This window comes from Otolemur garnettii, unplaced genomic scaffold (genome assembly GCF_000181295.1).
Source record: "Otolemur garnettii isolate 467f Iridium unplaced genomic scaffold, OtoGar3 scaffold00017, whole genome shotgun sequence".
NCBI lineage: Eukaryota > Metazoa > Chordata > Mammalia > Primates > Galagidae > Otolemur > Otolemur garnettii.
Genome location: NW_003852412.1, coordinates 27782890 through 27798043, shown reverse-complemented (window position 1 = coordinate 27798043; position 15154 = coordinate 27782890). Strand labels below are relative to the sequence as shown.

At 37.8% G+C, this 15154-nt stretch overlaps 1 protein-coding gene across 1 annotated transcript in view; it reads left to right on the top strand.

Annotated features, from left to right (window-relative positions):
* Positions 1-15154, top strand: part of LOC100940593 (uncharacterized protein KIAA0825) — a 90277-nt gene that overhangs the window by 15658 nt on the left and 59465 nt on the right. The window contains 4 exon segments of the mRNA XM_023510864.1: positions 7926-8017; positions 11304-11531; positions 12650-12915; positions 14323-14473. Coding sequence (XP_023366632.1) covers positions 7926-8017; positions 11304-11531; positions 12650-12915; positions 14323-14473 — 737 coding nt within the window.

Sequence of the window (15154 nt, the reverse complement as noted above, 5' to 3'; positions counted from 1 at the left end):
TGGCAAGAGCTATGCCATGTATGTTGAATTAATATTTCTATTATTAAAGGTAGAGGTCAAAGGCACAATGATTAAGGCATGTTCTCTTTTGTCATATGTATGTTTATAAAGATTTCTGTCTTTACCAGGGTGAAATGCACAAAATACTCTTTTACATGATAGCATACTTATTCTCAGGAGAATAAATATATACAGTGGCTGGATCTGTAAAACAAAGTGAGGAAAGAAAGTGATTAATAATTCATTTGAAATTTTCAACCCAAAACATGATTTCTTGGTAAAAAATGACATTTATTTCACTCCGTATGTTTACTCTCATTTTTAAATTTACTTTATATAAATAATGCCAGAAAACTTATAAAGTTGGAGTGTGTTTTATATTGAGCATAATTTACTGGCCTTCTATATTTCAGGTTAAATTTAGGTAGCACTGCTAAGTTACAAAGGAAATAATGTCGATTGCTTTTCCATATGTAGAGGTAATTTGAAGAAAAATGGAAGTGGATTATAGATTTCTGAAATCGAACCAAAAAAAAAAAAAACAAGGGGAAAATAATAAAAGTATAAGACAGAAAACATGTTAATTAAAAGACAGAATTTAAAAAGTAGATTTAATTAAGAGATAATGTGAGCCTTCAAAGGTCTTTTAGATAGAGTTGATTCAGTGACCAAAGAGAGATCTGAATAGAAAAATACAACATCCTAATTACTGACTGGTCTGCTCGTGTGTCATGCAGTTGACATTCGGCGCTGGTCCTCAGCCCTCATGCCTAGCTGACATTCAGCACCTCTCATCCACATCTCTAGTAGATCTTTTCTAAGCTGTGGAACAAGAACCAGAACAAACTTTAAAACATCTAGGCCCCTGGCCATTTGGAACCATTTGGTATGGGTCCTCGGTCAGGCCCTTGGAAACTTAGGTCAGTTCTGAGAATTTTATTTTTTTTAAAGGCAGCATAAAATTCAACACTAGAATTGTGTTAGAGAAGTATTATAAAGATATAAAGGTGAAATGGCCAAGAATTGAAGTAAAGATTTAATATGCTGATTTCAAGACAAAGAAGAAAAAAAATGAAAATTTAAAAAAATCTACTTCAGCTGCATTAAATTAAGATGAAACAACTGAGACACTTGTACACACTGTATATTTAAGGGCAACAGTTGCCATTCTTGAATAAAATCAACAAAGCAAATATGTAACTCGGCCACAATAAACTGTCTTACCCCACATGTGTTATCATATAAGTAAGAAGGCAGACAAAAGCAGCTTTGGTATCACGTTAGTAACGGGATACTATCTAAACACCTTCTGGGTTAGTGAACACAAGATGTAGAAGGAATTTGGAAGGGTAAGTCTAAGAAATAGATGTGTGAGCACTCGAACAGCCCCTTGTGGTTTGTGTACTCTTTATTATTGAGATTCATTTTTTTATTACAAAGCCAAGATTGATTTAATTTGGCACAACTTTATGTAAATGGCTCCCTGAGAAGAATAATCTTGAGAGAGATTGTCAAGAAAAATTTTAAATGTTTTATTCAGTGAATCCAAGTTAATCAATTCTTATCAAAAGCATTGGTTTCTTAAATCAGGAAGGAAAAGATTTCTTAAAACAAATGATTAAGGAAGCCAAATACATCATAAGGTAACTATTGGGTATTCCTGATAGCTAATGTTTTACTTAGAATCCTGTGCAGGAGAGAATGCGAAAAAAAAAAAAAAGAGCAAATCATTTGGTTTCCTGTGTATTTATTTTGACTGAAGCATGTTTTGCTAATGAAGATCTTGGAAAGAGTAACCTGCTATGTCTATGTAATCCAAACAATCTGATGAAAAGGGAGGGTTTCATTTTTTTTTCATTGTGCAGATGTTTTTGAAATATCCAAGTGCTTAGCATCACATAGAAAAAGTATAAAGATGATTAGCCAAGTATTTTACTTTTTACTTTGATGTTTGCTATTATATTGTAGACTCAGCCAAATTGGTAGTTCTCTTAGTAATTTGAACGTGGACAAGAAATTTTGTACAGACACAAGAAATGTTTTCTGAGAAAGAAAAAGATATTTCCTCTTTATATTTATTTACTTTTGGGGGGTCATGATTTGATGGTATTCTATTTTTGTCACTTCAGAAAATGATAGGACATTGTTCGACCATTGTGACGCCTTCCTATGTCAGGTGACGACATGTGTGGAGCGGCCTCAGCTCTGATTTATGGACATTTCTAAGGCTCCTTCAGAATAAAGTTGTTCTTTGGGCAGTTCCTCAATTTTTCCAAAGGTGGCATCTGAGATTTATCTAAACCAGGAGGTTTCTTGGCCCTCATTTTTCTTTAGCCCCAGCAATGACAAAGAGCAATGGCTGCTTCAATTGGATGTAAGAAGAACACTTAGGGTTTGTCTCAGAAGAATCAAAGATTTCAGATCTTCTAAAAGATTGTTTGTACTCTTAGGGGGTCTTAAGAGGGGTCAAATGGCTTCTAAGAGTTCCTTAGCTAGATGGTTAAGGGATTGTATTAGGGAGGCGTATGTAGTTAAGGTAAAGAGGCTCCTAGGGTTTGTAAAGCTCATTACACTAGGACTTTAGCTGTTTCTTGGGCAGAGAGGTCGAAGGCTTCCACATTGGAAATTTGCAAGGTGGCCACCTGGGCTTCTCTTCATACTTTTTCATGGTATTATCTCTTGGATGTAGTCTCTTCTACAGATCCAGCTTTTGGTGGGAGGTTGCTTGTGAGCCAGAAAAAGAACAGTGAAGAAAAGAAAGACTTGTAGTTCCCATTTAGAGCTGCCAACGAGGCACATTGCTTTGTAGTGCGCACAATGGGAACCTATGAAGACCAATTTGGGTGTGAAAGTGGATGTCACAGGGAAGTACTGCCAACCTCTACTCTCTATGAAAGAAAGTGGCAGTGTGGAAACTAACCAGAAGTGTAAAATAAACCACAGAGAACTCTGTAGGGGAAGCTGTTGAGCAGCTGGTATTCTCGTGACCCTCTGCTCTTCTGAGGTTCTTAATCTAGGCCTGCTTTTAAAGGAACCAGAGTTGACTGCATGCAAATAGCCATATTTTAAAGCAACGAGCCAAAGATGGCTACTTTCTCTAGACAATGATAATAAATGTATAGAATTTTCAACATATTTTTAAACATATGAACTAATTCTTCACATGTTCACAGAGCTTATGGCATTTTACATTGCCAAATTTTGAAATTGACCATTCTAAACAAAGGTAAAAATGCCGCCATTCATTACAACCACAAGATATCTTATTATATGCATTCCATCTTACCTAAAAAGATACCTTTCCTTTCTCTACATAGAATTGAGTTTTTTAAAAATAATCTTTTCACCTTTTGGAGGGGGGAGATTATATTTTAAAGGTTATCATGATCATTCATTTCTCTATCTTACTATAGAATTGCTCACCAGCAAGAGAAGTCTTGGAAGCTTCATTTTCCTCTTACTCATTTTGAATATAGGCAGATAGTTTGTATAAACATCTGAGCACATTCCTTTGAGTGAATAAACATAATGTATTTGGGAGGGAAATGATAAATACTAGATAATTAACTTTTCCCACCGTCTTAAACTACAGCAGCACAATGGCAGATAGTTATTCCAGAAACAATCTCTAAAGCTTGTACTTGAAACTAGTGGTATTTTCCCGGGGTAAGTGCCTTTTAAATTAGCCAGTTTCTGAGCTATCTAAAGAAAGTAAAGTGACATTAAGAATCCAAATGTTGTCACTTCATGTTATTAACAACTTGATCCTTATTATTTCTTTTGTTTAAAAATTGTATATGAATGGTACACTTACCACATGCATCTAGTAAAACTTTTGAATGGGACAAAATAACCAGTTTTATTTATATCTCCATACAAAAATAACTCAAAATCCTGTCAGACTATGGAGATGTTCTCTTATATGAAAAATTCAGGAAAAGTAGAACCACCTCATTCTTTGTAATAGCTGAATAGTTTTTCACCTGTGCATGTATCATAATTTAGCCAGCTATTCATTGATGGAAATTTATGGGTTTTTATTTCTTCTTCATTTGCTACCACAAACAATGACAGAGCAAATTTTCTTAAACTACTTTTTATATAGTTATATAGTTTGTAATAGTGCACAGCTGTATCTGGAAGGTAAATTTCTAAAGTGAAATGACCAACTAAAGGGATACAGGCATTAAAAAGGTGAAAAGATTAGCCACAGACTAAGAGAAAGATATTTGCAGAACCAAAATATGCAAAGAACTCTAAAAATTCAACAAGAAAACAAACAACCAAATTTAAAAATGCATAAAAAGATCTAAACAGACACCTCACCAAAGAGGATGTACAGATGGAAAATAAGCATCTGGAAAGATCTCAGCATCACACCATGAGGGAAATGCCGCCACACACCTCGTAGAGGGGCTGAAGTCCAACAAGCTAACACCAGCAAACTCCGGCGAGGATGTGGAGGCCTTTCGTTCATTGCTGTTAGGGATGCAGGATGGTCCGGGCTCTGTGAAAGACAGTGGGCAGCATTGTACAAAGCCAAAAGTAGTTTTACCACGTGATCCAGCAATTGCACTTCCTAGGTCTTTACCCCATGAGCTGAAAATTTAACGTCCACACAAAAACCCACACGTGAATGTTTACAGCAGCCTTATTTGTAATTGCCAAAACTTGGAAGCAACGAAGTTTTCTTCAGTAGGTGAGTAGACAAACAGGCTGTGGTTCATCACCACGATGGAATGTCACTCCTCAGGAAAAAGGAAGGAGAGGGCCGCCGGGGACCGCGGGCAGCGCCCTTAGTGCGCGTTGGGAATGAGAGAAGCCAACGACAAGAGGGCTGCACACTGTCTGATTACAGCCGTCTGACACTGTGGAAAAGGCAGAACTGTAAAGACGGAAAAAAGACGAGTAGTTGCCAGGAGGAAGGGGGAGGGCAGAGGAGCACAGGGCGGGGTGCCCAGCGCATCTTGAGACGGTGAAGTTGCTGTGGGCCACAGTAGTGTGGGGGGGGGGGGTGGCACGGCCCATGGAACAACACAAAGAGTGAGCCCTAATATAAACTGTGGGCTTTCGTTAGTAATAATATTCCAATATTTTCTGTCAGTTATAACAAATGCACCACATCATTGCAAGACATTTTGTTAACAACAGGTGAAATGTACACAGGAAGATGTGGGGGGGGGGCTTTCTGTACTTTCTGCTCAATTTTCCTGTAAAAATCTAAAACTTTGCTAACACATTAAGTCTATTAATTTTCAAAAGTGGACATTTTGGAAGCTTGCCAGTCAGTTTGCCGTATGTCCTTTGACTCTTATTGGTATGTTTGTTGTGTGGAATTATTTTCTGATTTTTGCATTTTGTGTCCTAAAAGCCTTCTCTGTATAGATCTTTGAAAAATAATTCCATAATCTCTTTTAATAGGCTTTTTCTTTCTTTTTTACTTTTTTTTTTTTTTTTTGAGACAGATTCTTTTTACAACCCAGGGTAGTGTACAGTGACAGCATCATAGCTCACGGTACCCTCAAACTCAGGAGTGCACCATCACACCCAGCTAATTTTTCTGCTTTTTGTAGAGACAGTATCACACTCTTGCTCAGGCTGGTCTCAAACTCCTGGCCTCAAGCTATACTCCCTTTTTACCCTCCCAAAGTGCTAGGATTACAGGTGTGAGCCACCACACCCAGGTTTTTATGGATTTGTAGTTTCATTTTTCTTTATTTAAAAATCTATGATTAATCTGGATTTTATTTCGGTTAGAAATGATCCTTATTTAGAACACCATCTTCTTAAAAAGACATCATAAAATGCAAACCATAGAGAAAGCATTTCAGGTTAAATGGCATAATACAGCATCTAAAACCTTTTCTATGTTGTGATGTGTCTTTATAAATGGAACAGAATCTTGAAGTGCAGTCTGTGAGCCCATGGGGTTCATAGTGAGCTTTATAAGAGGGCCTGGTAATCCCCAACTGTGCATATGTGTATGTGAGCACATGTGCCCGTGCACACTTGTGCATGTGTGTGTACTTGTGTGTGTGCGCCTGTGCATGTATGTGCCTGTGTGTGCGCGCGTGTGTGAGTGTATGTGCCTGTGTGGCCATGTGTGTGCATGAGTGTGTGTGCGCCCATGTGTGCATGCATGAGTGTGTGCGCCTGAGTGTGCCCGTGTGTGCATGTGTGTGCCTGTGTGTGGTGCATGAGTGTCTGTATGTACGTGCATGAGTGTGTGTGCCCAAGTGTGCATGCATTAATGTGTGCGTGTGTGAGATGCACTCACGGCTACCACACCTTCTGGGCACTTTTGTATGCAAGGTTCCATCAGTTGGATCAAGTACCCAGAAGTGTTCACAAATCCAAAAAGGAGTAAGAAACACTAGAATTGATGGAAACTTTTCCTCAGATGAAACTCTAATAAAAATTTCCCTGATAAATTTTCCTCTGATAAAAGGGTGGTGCTATTGCCTATCAAATGGAATATTGGCCTTTAGTGTACTTTCTGTACAAAAATGTTGCTTTTGAAATTTGCTTTGCCCAGAACATAGGAATAACTAATTCTTAAAATGCATGGTACTTTGGAGAAAAGAGAAAAATTGGATTAAATATATATATAATTCATCATTATATACCAAGTCTAAGGGAAAAAAAGGTAAATGCTAAATTATTCATATTAAATCCAACTATCATTAATATAATATAATCTTAATGGAAAAGAGAAAAGATTTCCTTCTGGAGTATTTATTCATTGAATTTTTGAAGATCTATTTTTTCCCATCAAAACGAAGGGTTTTTATGGTTTATTTGTTTATTTTTGAGACAGAGTTTCACTATGTCGCCCTTGGTAGAGTGCTGAACCTCAAACTCTTGGGTTCAAGCAATTCTCATGCCTCAGCTTCCCAAGTAGCTGGGACTACAGGCACCCACCACAAATAGCCGGGCTATTTTTTGGTTGTAGTTGTTGTTTGGCAGGCCCAGGTTGGGTTTGAACCTGCCAGCTCTGGTGTATGTGGCTGGCACCCTAGCTGCTGAGCTACAGGCACCGAGCCCAAAAAAGTGTTTCTTAATTGTAAAAACTAAAAGCTAAGGAAATATTTTTATTTTAGGAACTAGGGATGATTTTATATCTGTCCCAGTATTTGTGTTTTTCAAATGAATCATTGATATGCTTAAGAGTATACATTTTCTTTTTTTCTTGTATTTGTGTTTTTAACACAGGGTCTTGCTCTGTTGCCTGGGCTAGAGTGCAGTAGCATCATCATAGCTCACAGCAACCTCACACTCCTGGGCTCAAGTGATTCTCCTGCCTCAGTCTCCCAAGTAACTGGAACTACAGGCACACACCCCCACTCCTAGCTAATTAAAATTAATTAAAAAAAATTTTTTTGTAGAAATGGGGTTTTGCTATGTTGCTCAGACTGGTCTAAAACTCCTGGATTCAAACAGTTCCCCTGGCTTGGCCTCCCGAAGTGATGTTTATTTATATGTTCTTCATTGTTTCAAGAAAGGAAGTGTTAATGTACTAAGAAACACCACCAATTTTTAAATGCATTACCCTAGAATGGCTTTTTAAATGAACAAAGAAAATAATATTTATTCCTTACTCTTAACTCTGCGTTATCTTCATGAGAGTGGATTAATGACCACTGGGTCTTTATTTTACAGATTATATATTCATGTACATTAAATATGAATATAACTAGCATATAGGTGTCATCATGCTGTGTGTGGAATAGGACTGTCTATATCTTGGTTCTGTTGTTCTGGGAGTGGTGACCTCGCCCTACATCTTATTGATGTGGTGCCGTGTCCATGGTACTGTGGATAGAGCTTTTCTACATCATTAATTTTAACCTGAAACTATTAATCCCTCCCATTCGGAATGTTTCTCTTTTCAATGTATGTTTGTACATTTCTTTTCTTTTGCTTAGGAATTTTAGAGAAATCCAATAGAGAAGTAATAGAGAAACCCAGAGCAAATGAAACCCGTATTTATCCAGAGCAATTGTTACCAGTAAAAGAGGTAAGTGAGGAAAAAAGAGTGGTTGTAAAAAATTTTATATACAGCATGGCCATAAAGTTCATGTGCAATTTAAAATAATGTGTAATTTAAGATTGCACACGAACTTTATGACCACCCTGTGTGGCACCGTCATCACCACGTGTCTGTGAATCCATTATGATCAATCAAAATATTTTGAGGTTTGTCTTTTGCCACTAGAAAAAAAATTCTGACTGAAAACTGACTTAACAAATTTTTGATGAAAATTCAACTTAGTTCAACACTGTTCTCTTGTACAATCTGTTCCATAGGAGATGGGAGGTTGAATTCAAGAGACCTTTGTTCTCATCCTGACTCGGGCTCTCGCTTTGAGAACATAGGCTGTAGGGAATGGCTGAAAGATAAAGAAATGGGGACTAAAGGGGGAAAGGAAAGAACACTGTGAACTGGCCTCCTGCTGGTGTGTGCCGAACCTGGCCTGCTGCTCTCAAGATCCCCTGCCAGGCTTCTGCTCTGCCCTGTGTCAGAGGAAGTTACATCTTCTAGGTCCCTTGCTTTTTGGGTTCTGGGAAGGTTTGGCCAATTAAAGGTATTGATATAAGGCTGGAGCGTGGGAGCTGTAGGGAACCAGGGTGTCTCTTCCCTTCTCTTGCTTCAGGGAGCATCTCAGGTAGTGGTTGTGACTCTTGAGTTCTCCCGGTGAAGCTCTGTGGCCACCACATGGCCCTCCTGCTAACTCCAGTGTCCCCTGGAGGTCTGGCTTGACTTCATCTTCACCTGGTGGCCCCAGAAGCAAGTCTCCCACACTCAGTCCCTTGGTAGCTCCAGTCCAAGGGCTGGTTGTGGCTTCCCACTCTGTCTATCTTGCTTGACATCCCTTATTTGACTCCTCAAATCTTCCATCACCAGGGTAGCCAACACCCTACATTAGAATTCTTCCTTTTGAAATACCTCGAATGATTTCTGTTTCCTGAATGGATCCTGACTTTTACATACTAGGTAAATATTTGAAAAGATAAAATAGCATATTGTTTTAGCCTAGAAAGCAAGGGAAATAATCAGGATAATTCAAAGTTATACCCCCCAAAATAAAAATCAGTACTGAGAAATTAGGTAATTATTTTGTGCACAGAATAGAAAACTACTTGAGTTCCTCTCTCTTTTCTTGGATCAACTGCTTAATATTCTCTATTCTAACTGGAATATGTGTGATGTCAAATATCAGATGAGAGAGGCAGAAGCAAACTATATTTTATGAGAATAACAGACTTTCAAAGAGGTTTGAGGTAAGTGAAGTTTTCAGTTTTCTTTTCTTTCTTTTTTTCTTTCTCTCTCTCTTTTTCTTTCTTGTTATTGTTTTAAGACAGGGTCTTGCTCTGTCACGCAGGTTGGAGTGCAGTGGCCTAAACATTGCTCACTGCAACCTCAAGCACAAGCTAAAGGGATCCTCCTGCCTCAGCCTCACGTAGCTAGGACTACGCTCAGCTACACTCAGCTAATTTTTAAAATTCTTTTGTAGAGTTGGGGTCTTGCTGCATTGCCCAGGCTTATCTCAAACTTCTGGCCTCGAGCAATTCTCTTGCCTTGGTCTCCCAAAGTGCTGGGATTATGGGCATGAGTCATCACACTTGGCCCAGTTTATTTTTTAAGAGCAGCTATTAATGTGCTTGTTTTCAATATTTTGAAAAGAGAATTCAGATGTGCCAATGTTTTATAATCACATTACAGAGAAAGGTAACTGTTACTACACACATACACAAAAATTTCTTTTCACAATAGCCATGGCAATTAATGGCAATTTTCACCAGAACATATTCCCTTGATGAATGAGTGAATGAATGATTTTAATGAATACACATGACTTGATGGGGAGTGGGCAGGAAGAAAATCAGGATTTTGTTTTCATTTTAATTTTTATGGAGATAGTTTCCCTTTTACATTTTTATCATAAATGTGTCCTGGGGAATTACTGGTACAGCACAGTGCTGTAAGTGTGCCACTTCTAAAGTTTCACTTACAAGAATGAAGATTATATGAGTTTAGTAGATTAAATTACTGATTAATTTTTATGCAAATATAAGAGATATGTGTTTCAGGCCCTATGATACTAAAGGTCCAAATAAACTTCAGAAAGACAAGTTCAGTTACAACTTAATTATGAGAATAATGAGAGCAAGAGCCACTTTTTCTAATTATAGAGTCCTAGAATCATAGAATTTTAGCTCTAGAAAGTGAATCACCTTTATTACTTTTTACAGTGTATGTAAGAAGTAGTAAATTAATGCTGAGTGGGGTGTACATCTAATAAAATTAGGTTAATGATCATAATCTCTGTCATTTTAGACCAAAAGGAACCATAGAAATCGCCCAATTCAGCTCTACTATTTTTTCTAACAAAAAGTCCCGAGATATAGAAAAAGCAGTTATTCAGTCAGGGATATAGAGTCCTGGGTTTTCTGAAGTTCAGTAGGTGCGAACAAGATTACATTAAGACAAGGCAATCTGATTCTAAGCCTAGGTTCAGCCTACGACCCGTGGTGTCTTTAGTACTTTAGAGAATGCTGGGGAGTTCGGGGGAAATACATATTCCTAAAAATATGGCCACGTGAGCCGTGGACCACAAGAAAAAAGAAAACAAGAAGACATCAGCCTCTACCCCAGTCCAGAACCATGCAGACCTTTTAAATTCCTCACTCTTGGAACAAAAGTAGTTCTCCTCACCACTTGGCAGCAGAAAGACTCAATAAAACCCCAAGCAAGTAAGACTCTTGAAAGGGCACAACAGTGTGTTCTCTGAGAAATTTGTTTCTTACTGCTATTTTTTGGCTTGTCTGGATTTCTGAGAGTAAAAAAGAAAAGATTGAATATTAAATGCTGTCTTATGTTGCAATACTTGTTAACAAACTATAAAAAAGACTATAAAAATCTAATTTAGACTTTATTAAATATATTGAATTTAAAGGTTGCTTTATGTGATAAATAGTAAGTATAGTTTTCTGCTCTCGTAAAGATGGCTTTATTGAACTATATTTAAGAGATTAAATTTTGAAAAATTTTTTTATTAAATCCACTGATGAATTAAAATGAAATGTCAGCATATTACGGTGCATAAAGAATGCACATGTTTTTGTATATTGCTTTATTCACTGGGTAATATTTTTCGGGTTGTAAGAGTGGCTTTTACACTATATCAAAGAATACCTATATTCTGTGTGTTGAATGAAAGTAATAAGTTTATATCTATAACAATAGAAACATCTGTTGCTCAGTTGAGATTAATATGACTTTACATAAATTTATATTGCAGGCTACATTACTAAATTTTGGCTGGAGGAGTGCATTTAAAGCAGTGTCTCTTCCCGTGGCACACTGCATAACAATGGCCATTGAAGATTTTTCCACAAAAATTCTTCAACAGGAACAAAATGAAAGGTCTTCAGCTGTGAGCTACAACATGAATCCTGTAAACGTCCAGGAAGTTTGGCGAGCTGGCCACTCGTTTTCTGAGGAGGAACAACCAAAGAAAATCGCAAAGGCAAGTGTCAGATAAAATCCTTTCACACTGCTGGCTGGAATGATGGGATTTAAAAAAAAATCTCAGGCACTGCAAGAGAAAGCACTAAATAAAATGGTGCAGTCATCAGAAAGCACTTGGTACTTGACCCCAAACCAGGGTCTTCTCTGGTACCCGGGGATGATTCTATAGGGAAGGACACGGACCTCCTGAATCCGAGGCACCCAGGGACTCTGTGACTTCACAGGCAACTGAAAAGCGCTGGAAAACTGCCTGTTTTGATTTTACCTTTACATGAGTGTAGGAGAAATTTAGGAGAGTGAAAGGAGTATCTTTCTTTTGGCTTGAGAAATTTTGAAATATTTATGCCTTAATGAACATTCCCTTTCCTCAGCATCAGTCCCACATCCTTCCGTGTGTTAGGAAGTCACAGAACCCACTGAGAAAATAGGCAGGAGGGACGGATACTTGGCTTAGGAGCCCAGCAACCTGGGGCTGGGAGGTTTTCAACAGGGAATCCTTGAAGCTGGCCTCTTACTCTGGCTATTGCCCTGAACCCCAGAACGCTCCCTAGGGACTGCCTTGTGGCTGCTGCGAGGTGGAGCCAGCCTTCACTTTCACAGCCACCATACCTGCGACTGTGTTAGGAAAGAGTAGGTGCCTGTGTGATCAGTAAGGAAAAGCCAAACGCCTTTCTTCCGAGGTGCTGCCGCTTTACCAGGAGGGAGACGCTGCAGGAGATTGTTTCTGATGCCTCTTGATTATTTAAATTAAACTAACATTTACATGGGATGTTTAATTTGAAAAGCCTGTTGTGGAAATGTAGCAAAAGATAATTAGAAGAAATTAAAAAACAATGTGAACCTGCCATGGAAAGCTGGCTCATGAGTTTCTCATACTGCCTGTCTGGTAAGCATACAGTTTGCAGGTTATATGTAGAGAAGCATCATTTTGGTATTTCCTTATTTGACATAAAATATTTAACTTACGACAACTGAGAAATTGATTATTATAAAGCTGTGCCATTATATTTATGTTTGATGCCAAATTCATTATTTAGGAATTTGGCTCCACGGTACGTAAATTACATGGTGCTGTCAAAGTACAAATAACTCAGTGCCACATTTATTTCTCCCTAGTTTTGTTCTGACATCATGGAAAAACTTGACACAATGCTTCCACTGGCTCTGGCATGCAGAGATGATTCTTTTCAGGAAATTAGAGCAAACTTTGTGGAGGCTTATTGTAAAGTGGCAACAGCTGTCCTGGAGAGACTGCGAGACAGAGGCAAGGAGGTTCCTTCCAAAGCCCCCCTGGGAAACCTCCACGTGCTCCTCTCCTCAGCAGTGTTCGTCTTCCAGCATTTCACGCACTATGATAATTCGATGAAAGAAGCTACTAAAAAGTGAGTGTTGTTTAAATCACGTTGAGGGCCATGCTTAAAAAGGCATGTAATATTTGGATATCACAGGAGTTATGTTTTGATAAGATTTGAGAAAGAGAAAATCTTAATTTACATGGCGAATTATTTTCATTTGTCTTGACTAGGAAATGTCAAAAAGGTGGAGCCTGGAACATTTTAAAGGAGATCTGTGCATGGGTGGTCGGAAAGGCACTCGCCAGGCCCTGGCCCTTTCCAGACCCCGATCTGGAGCAGCAGTTCTGCCTGTTGCTCTGACATGACTCAATATACCGTCCCTTCTGTAAGGCACGTTATACTGACCACACTGAAAATCAAAAACTTGTCTCATGTACACACATTTGTGAAATAGTCACCTTTCTCTTTTGCTCATAAGCTAACAGGCTGTTAGGAGCTGACAATGTAAATGTAACTATATTTCAGGACAGCCGTTTAGTAATAAACTATCTGTAATATTAGGAGAAGAAGCATCTGGGAATTTTTTTTTTATACATAGTCTTACATGGTGCATCCAAGAGTCTTATTTCTCACATATTTGTTGCCTAAAAAGACAATATGTTTTCTGCATAGAAATAAAAATTGCACAGGTATTAATTAGCACATGGTCTTTCCTGTTGCCCTTCCAGAATACCAAGTATTCTGGAATTAGATAGTGGTGATGTTTGTACCCTCCTTGCAAAGGGAGCACATGCACTTGGCAGTCCAAGGTGACCCCAAGAATCTCTTCTCTGTTCTTTTTTCAGCTCTAGCAATGCCTTAGTTATAAAAGAAGGCAGTATAATATTAACAGCTAAAGATAAAGGTAGTAAAATAAATTTGGCTGAGGAGGCTATAAATATGATATTTCTTTAATTCTCACAAGTAGTCAGATGTTGTGATTCATACTTGAATTTATAAACTGTGCCAGAAATCATTTTGTTTCTATAGAATATTTTAAAACAGTTTGTGAGATAATTGACATCTACCGAATTACAATTTTTAAAAAATAAAAAGACTGTGTTTGTGGGACATTTACAAAAGTTGGTTCTGACAAGTGCATGTTGTTCTCTGATAATAACGATAACCTAATCCCTAAATAATACACTGATCTCTAATGATAGGCTTACAAAGAATACTTTTATTTTTGAATGATGTATTGACAATGCAGTTTGTCGAAGTTGAAGTGCATATTTGTAAAACAGCAGATGTACAATTTTCAAAGGACTTGCGAAACAAAGATCAGCTTTTTTTTTTCTTTTCTTTTTGGAAAGTGAACGTGGATGCAGACTTCAGCATTAAGAGGAAATGAATGATTGATATATAATAATCAAAACCATTTGTAGTACTGGAGATTGTTACCTCCTACTGCACAGGCCTTAAATCTCTGGCTCTTTGATCATTCTCTCTGAACAGATCCATATTCCTGGTGCCTGTCCAACGGTATCAGGAACTCATCAGCACTCTGCAGTTTCAGGTTACGGACTACTGCGTCAGAGTTTGTGCTACAAGCATTTTACAGGATGCTGAGAGCCACCACTGGGACGACTACAAAGCTTTTTATGAGGTGTGAAGTTAAGTTTACTATCCCTCCTTTTTACACAAATATGTTTTACTGCCTACCTGCTTTCTGGCTAATTAGAAACATGAGCTTGGCATTACTAACACACGAAGGCTGTTAGGATAATATTTTTTAAATATTGAATTCCTACTTAGGAAAAACACTGTTTTTAAAAACCTGAAATAAATTAGACATCAGAACTCTCCTTCTGCTTAAAAGTAAAAATAACTTAATTTGAGCTGCAATGTTGCAGGGCTAAATAAACTGGAATATAATGGGATACAATGAAAACTCTAAGACATACCAGTGCCAAAATGCTGCAACCGTGTCATTTTTTTTCCCCAAAGGGACCAAGTTATGGGTATTCGTGAATTTTTTTTCTTGTTATGTATTTCCATCTGTGTTTGATAAATACTTTCTTTCTAAGCAGCTTTATGCTTTAAACTTATTTTTTCTTTCTCATTGTGTGTTCTTATGAATATACTTTAAGACACATCTGATCATTTATAGCTAACCTATTTTCATTTAGCCCATGTTTTGAAATCCCAAATTTCTAGCAAATTAAAGTCTAATGATTGCCAGTACAATCCTTAGAACCCTAGATCAATTAAAATATTCATCATCAGGCTTCATTCGTTTCCCTTCCCTTAAATCTCATTGATTATACGCAGACCACAGCATTAGAAA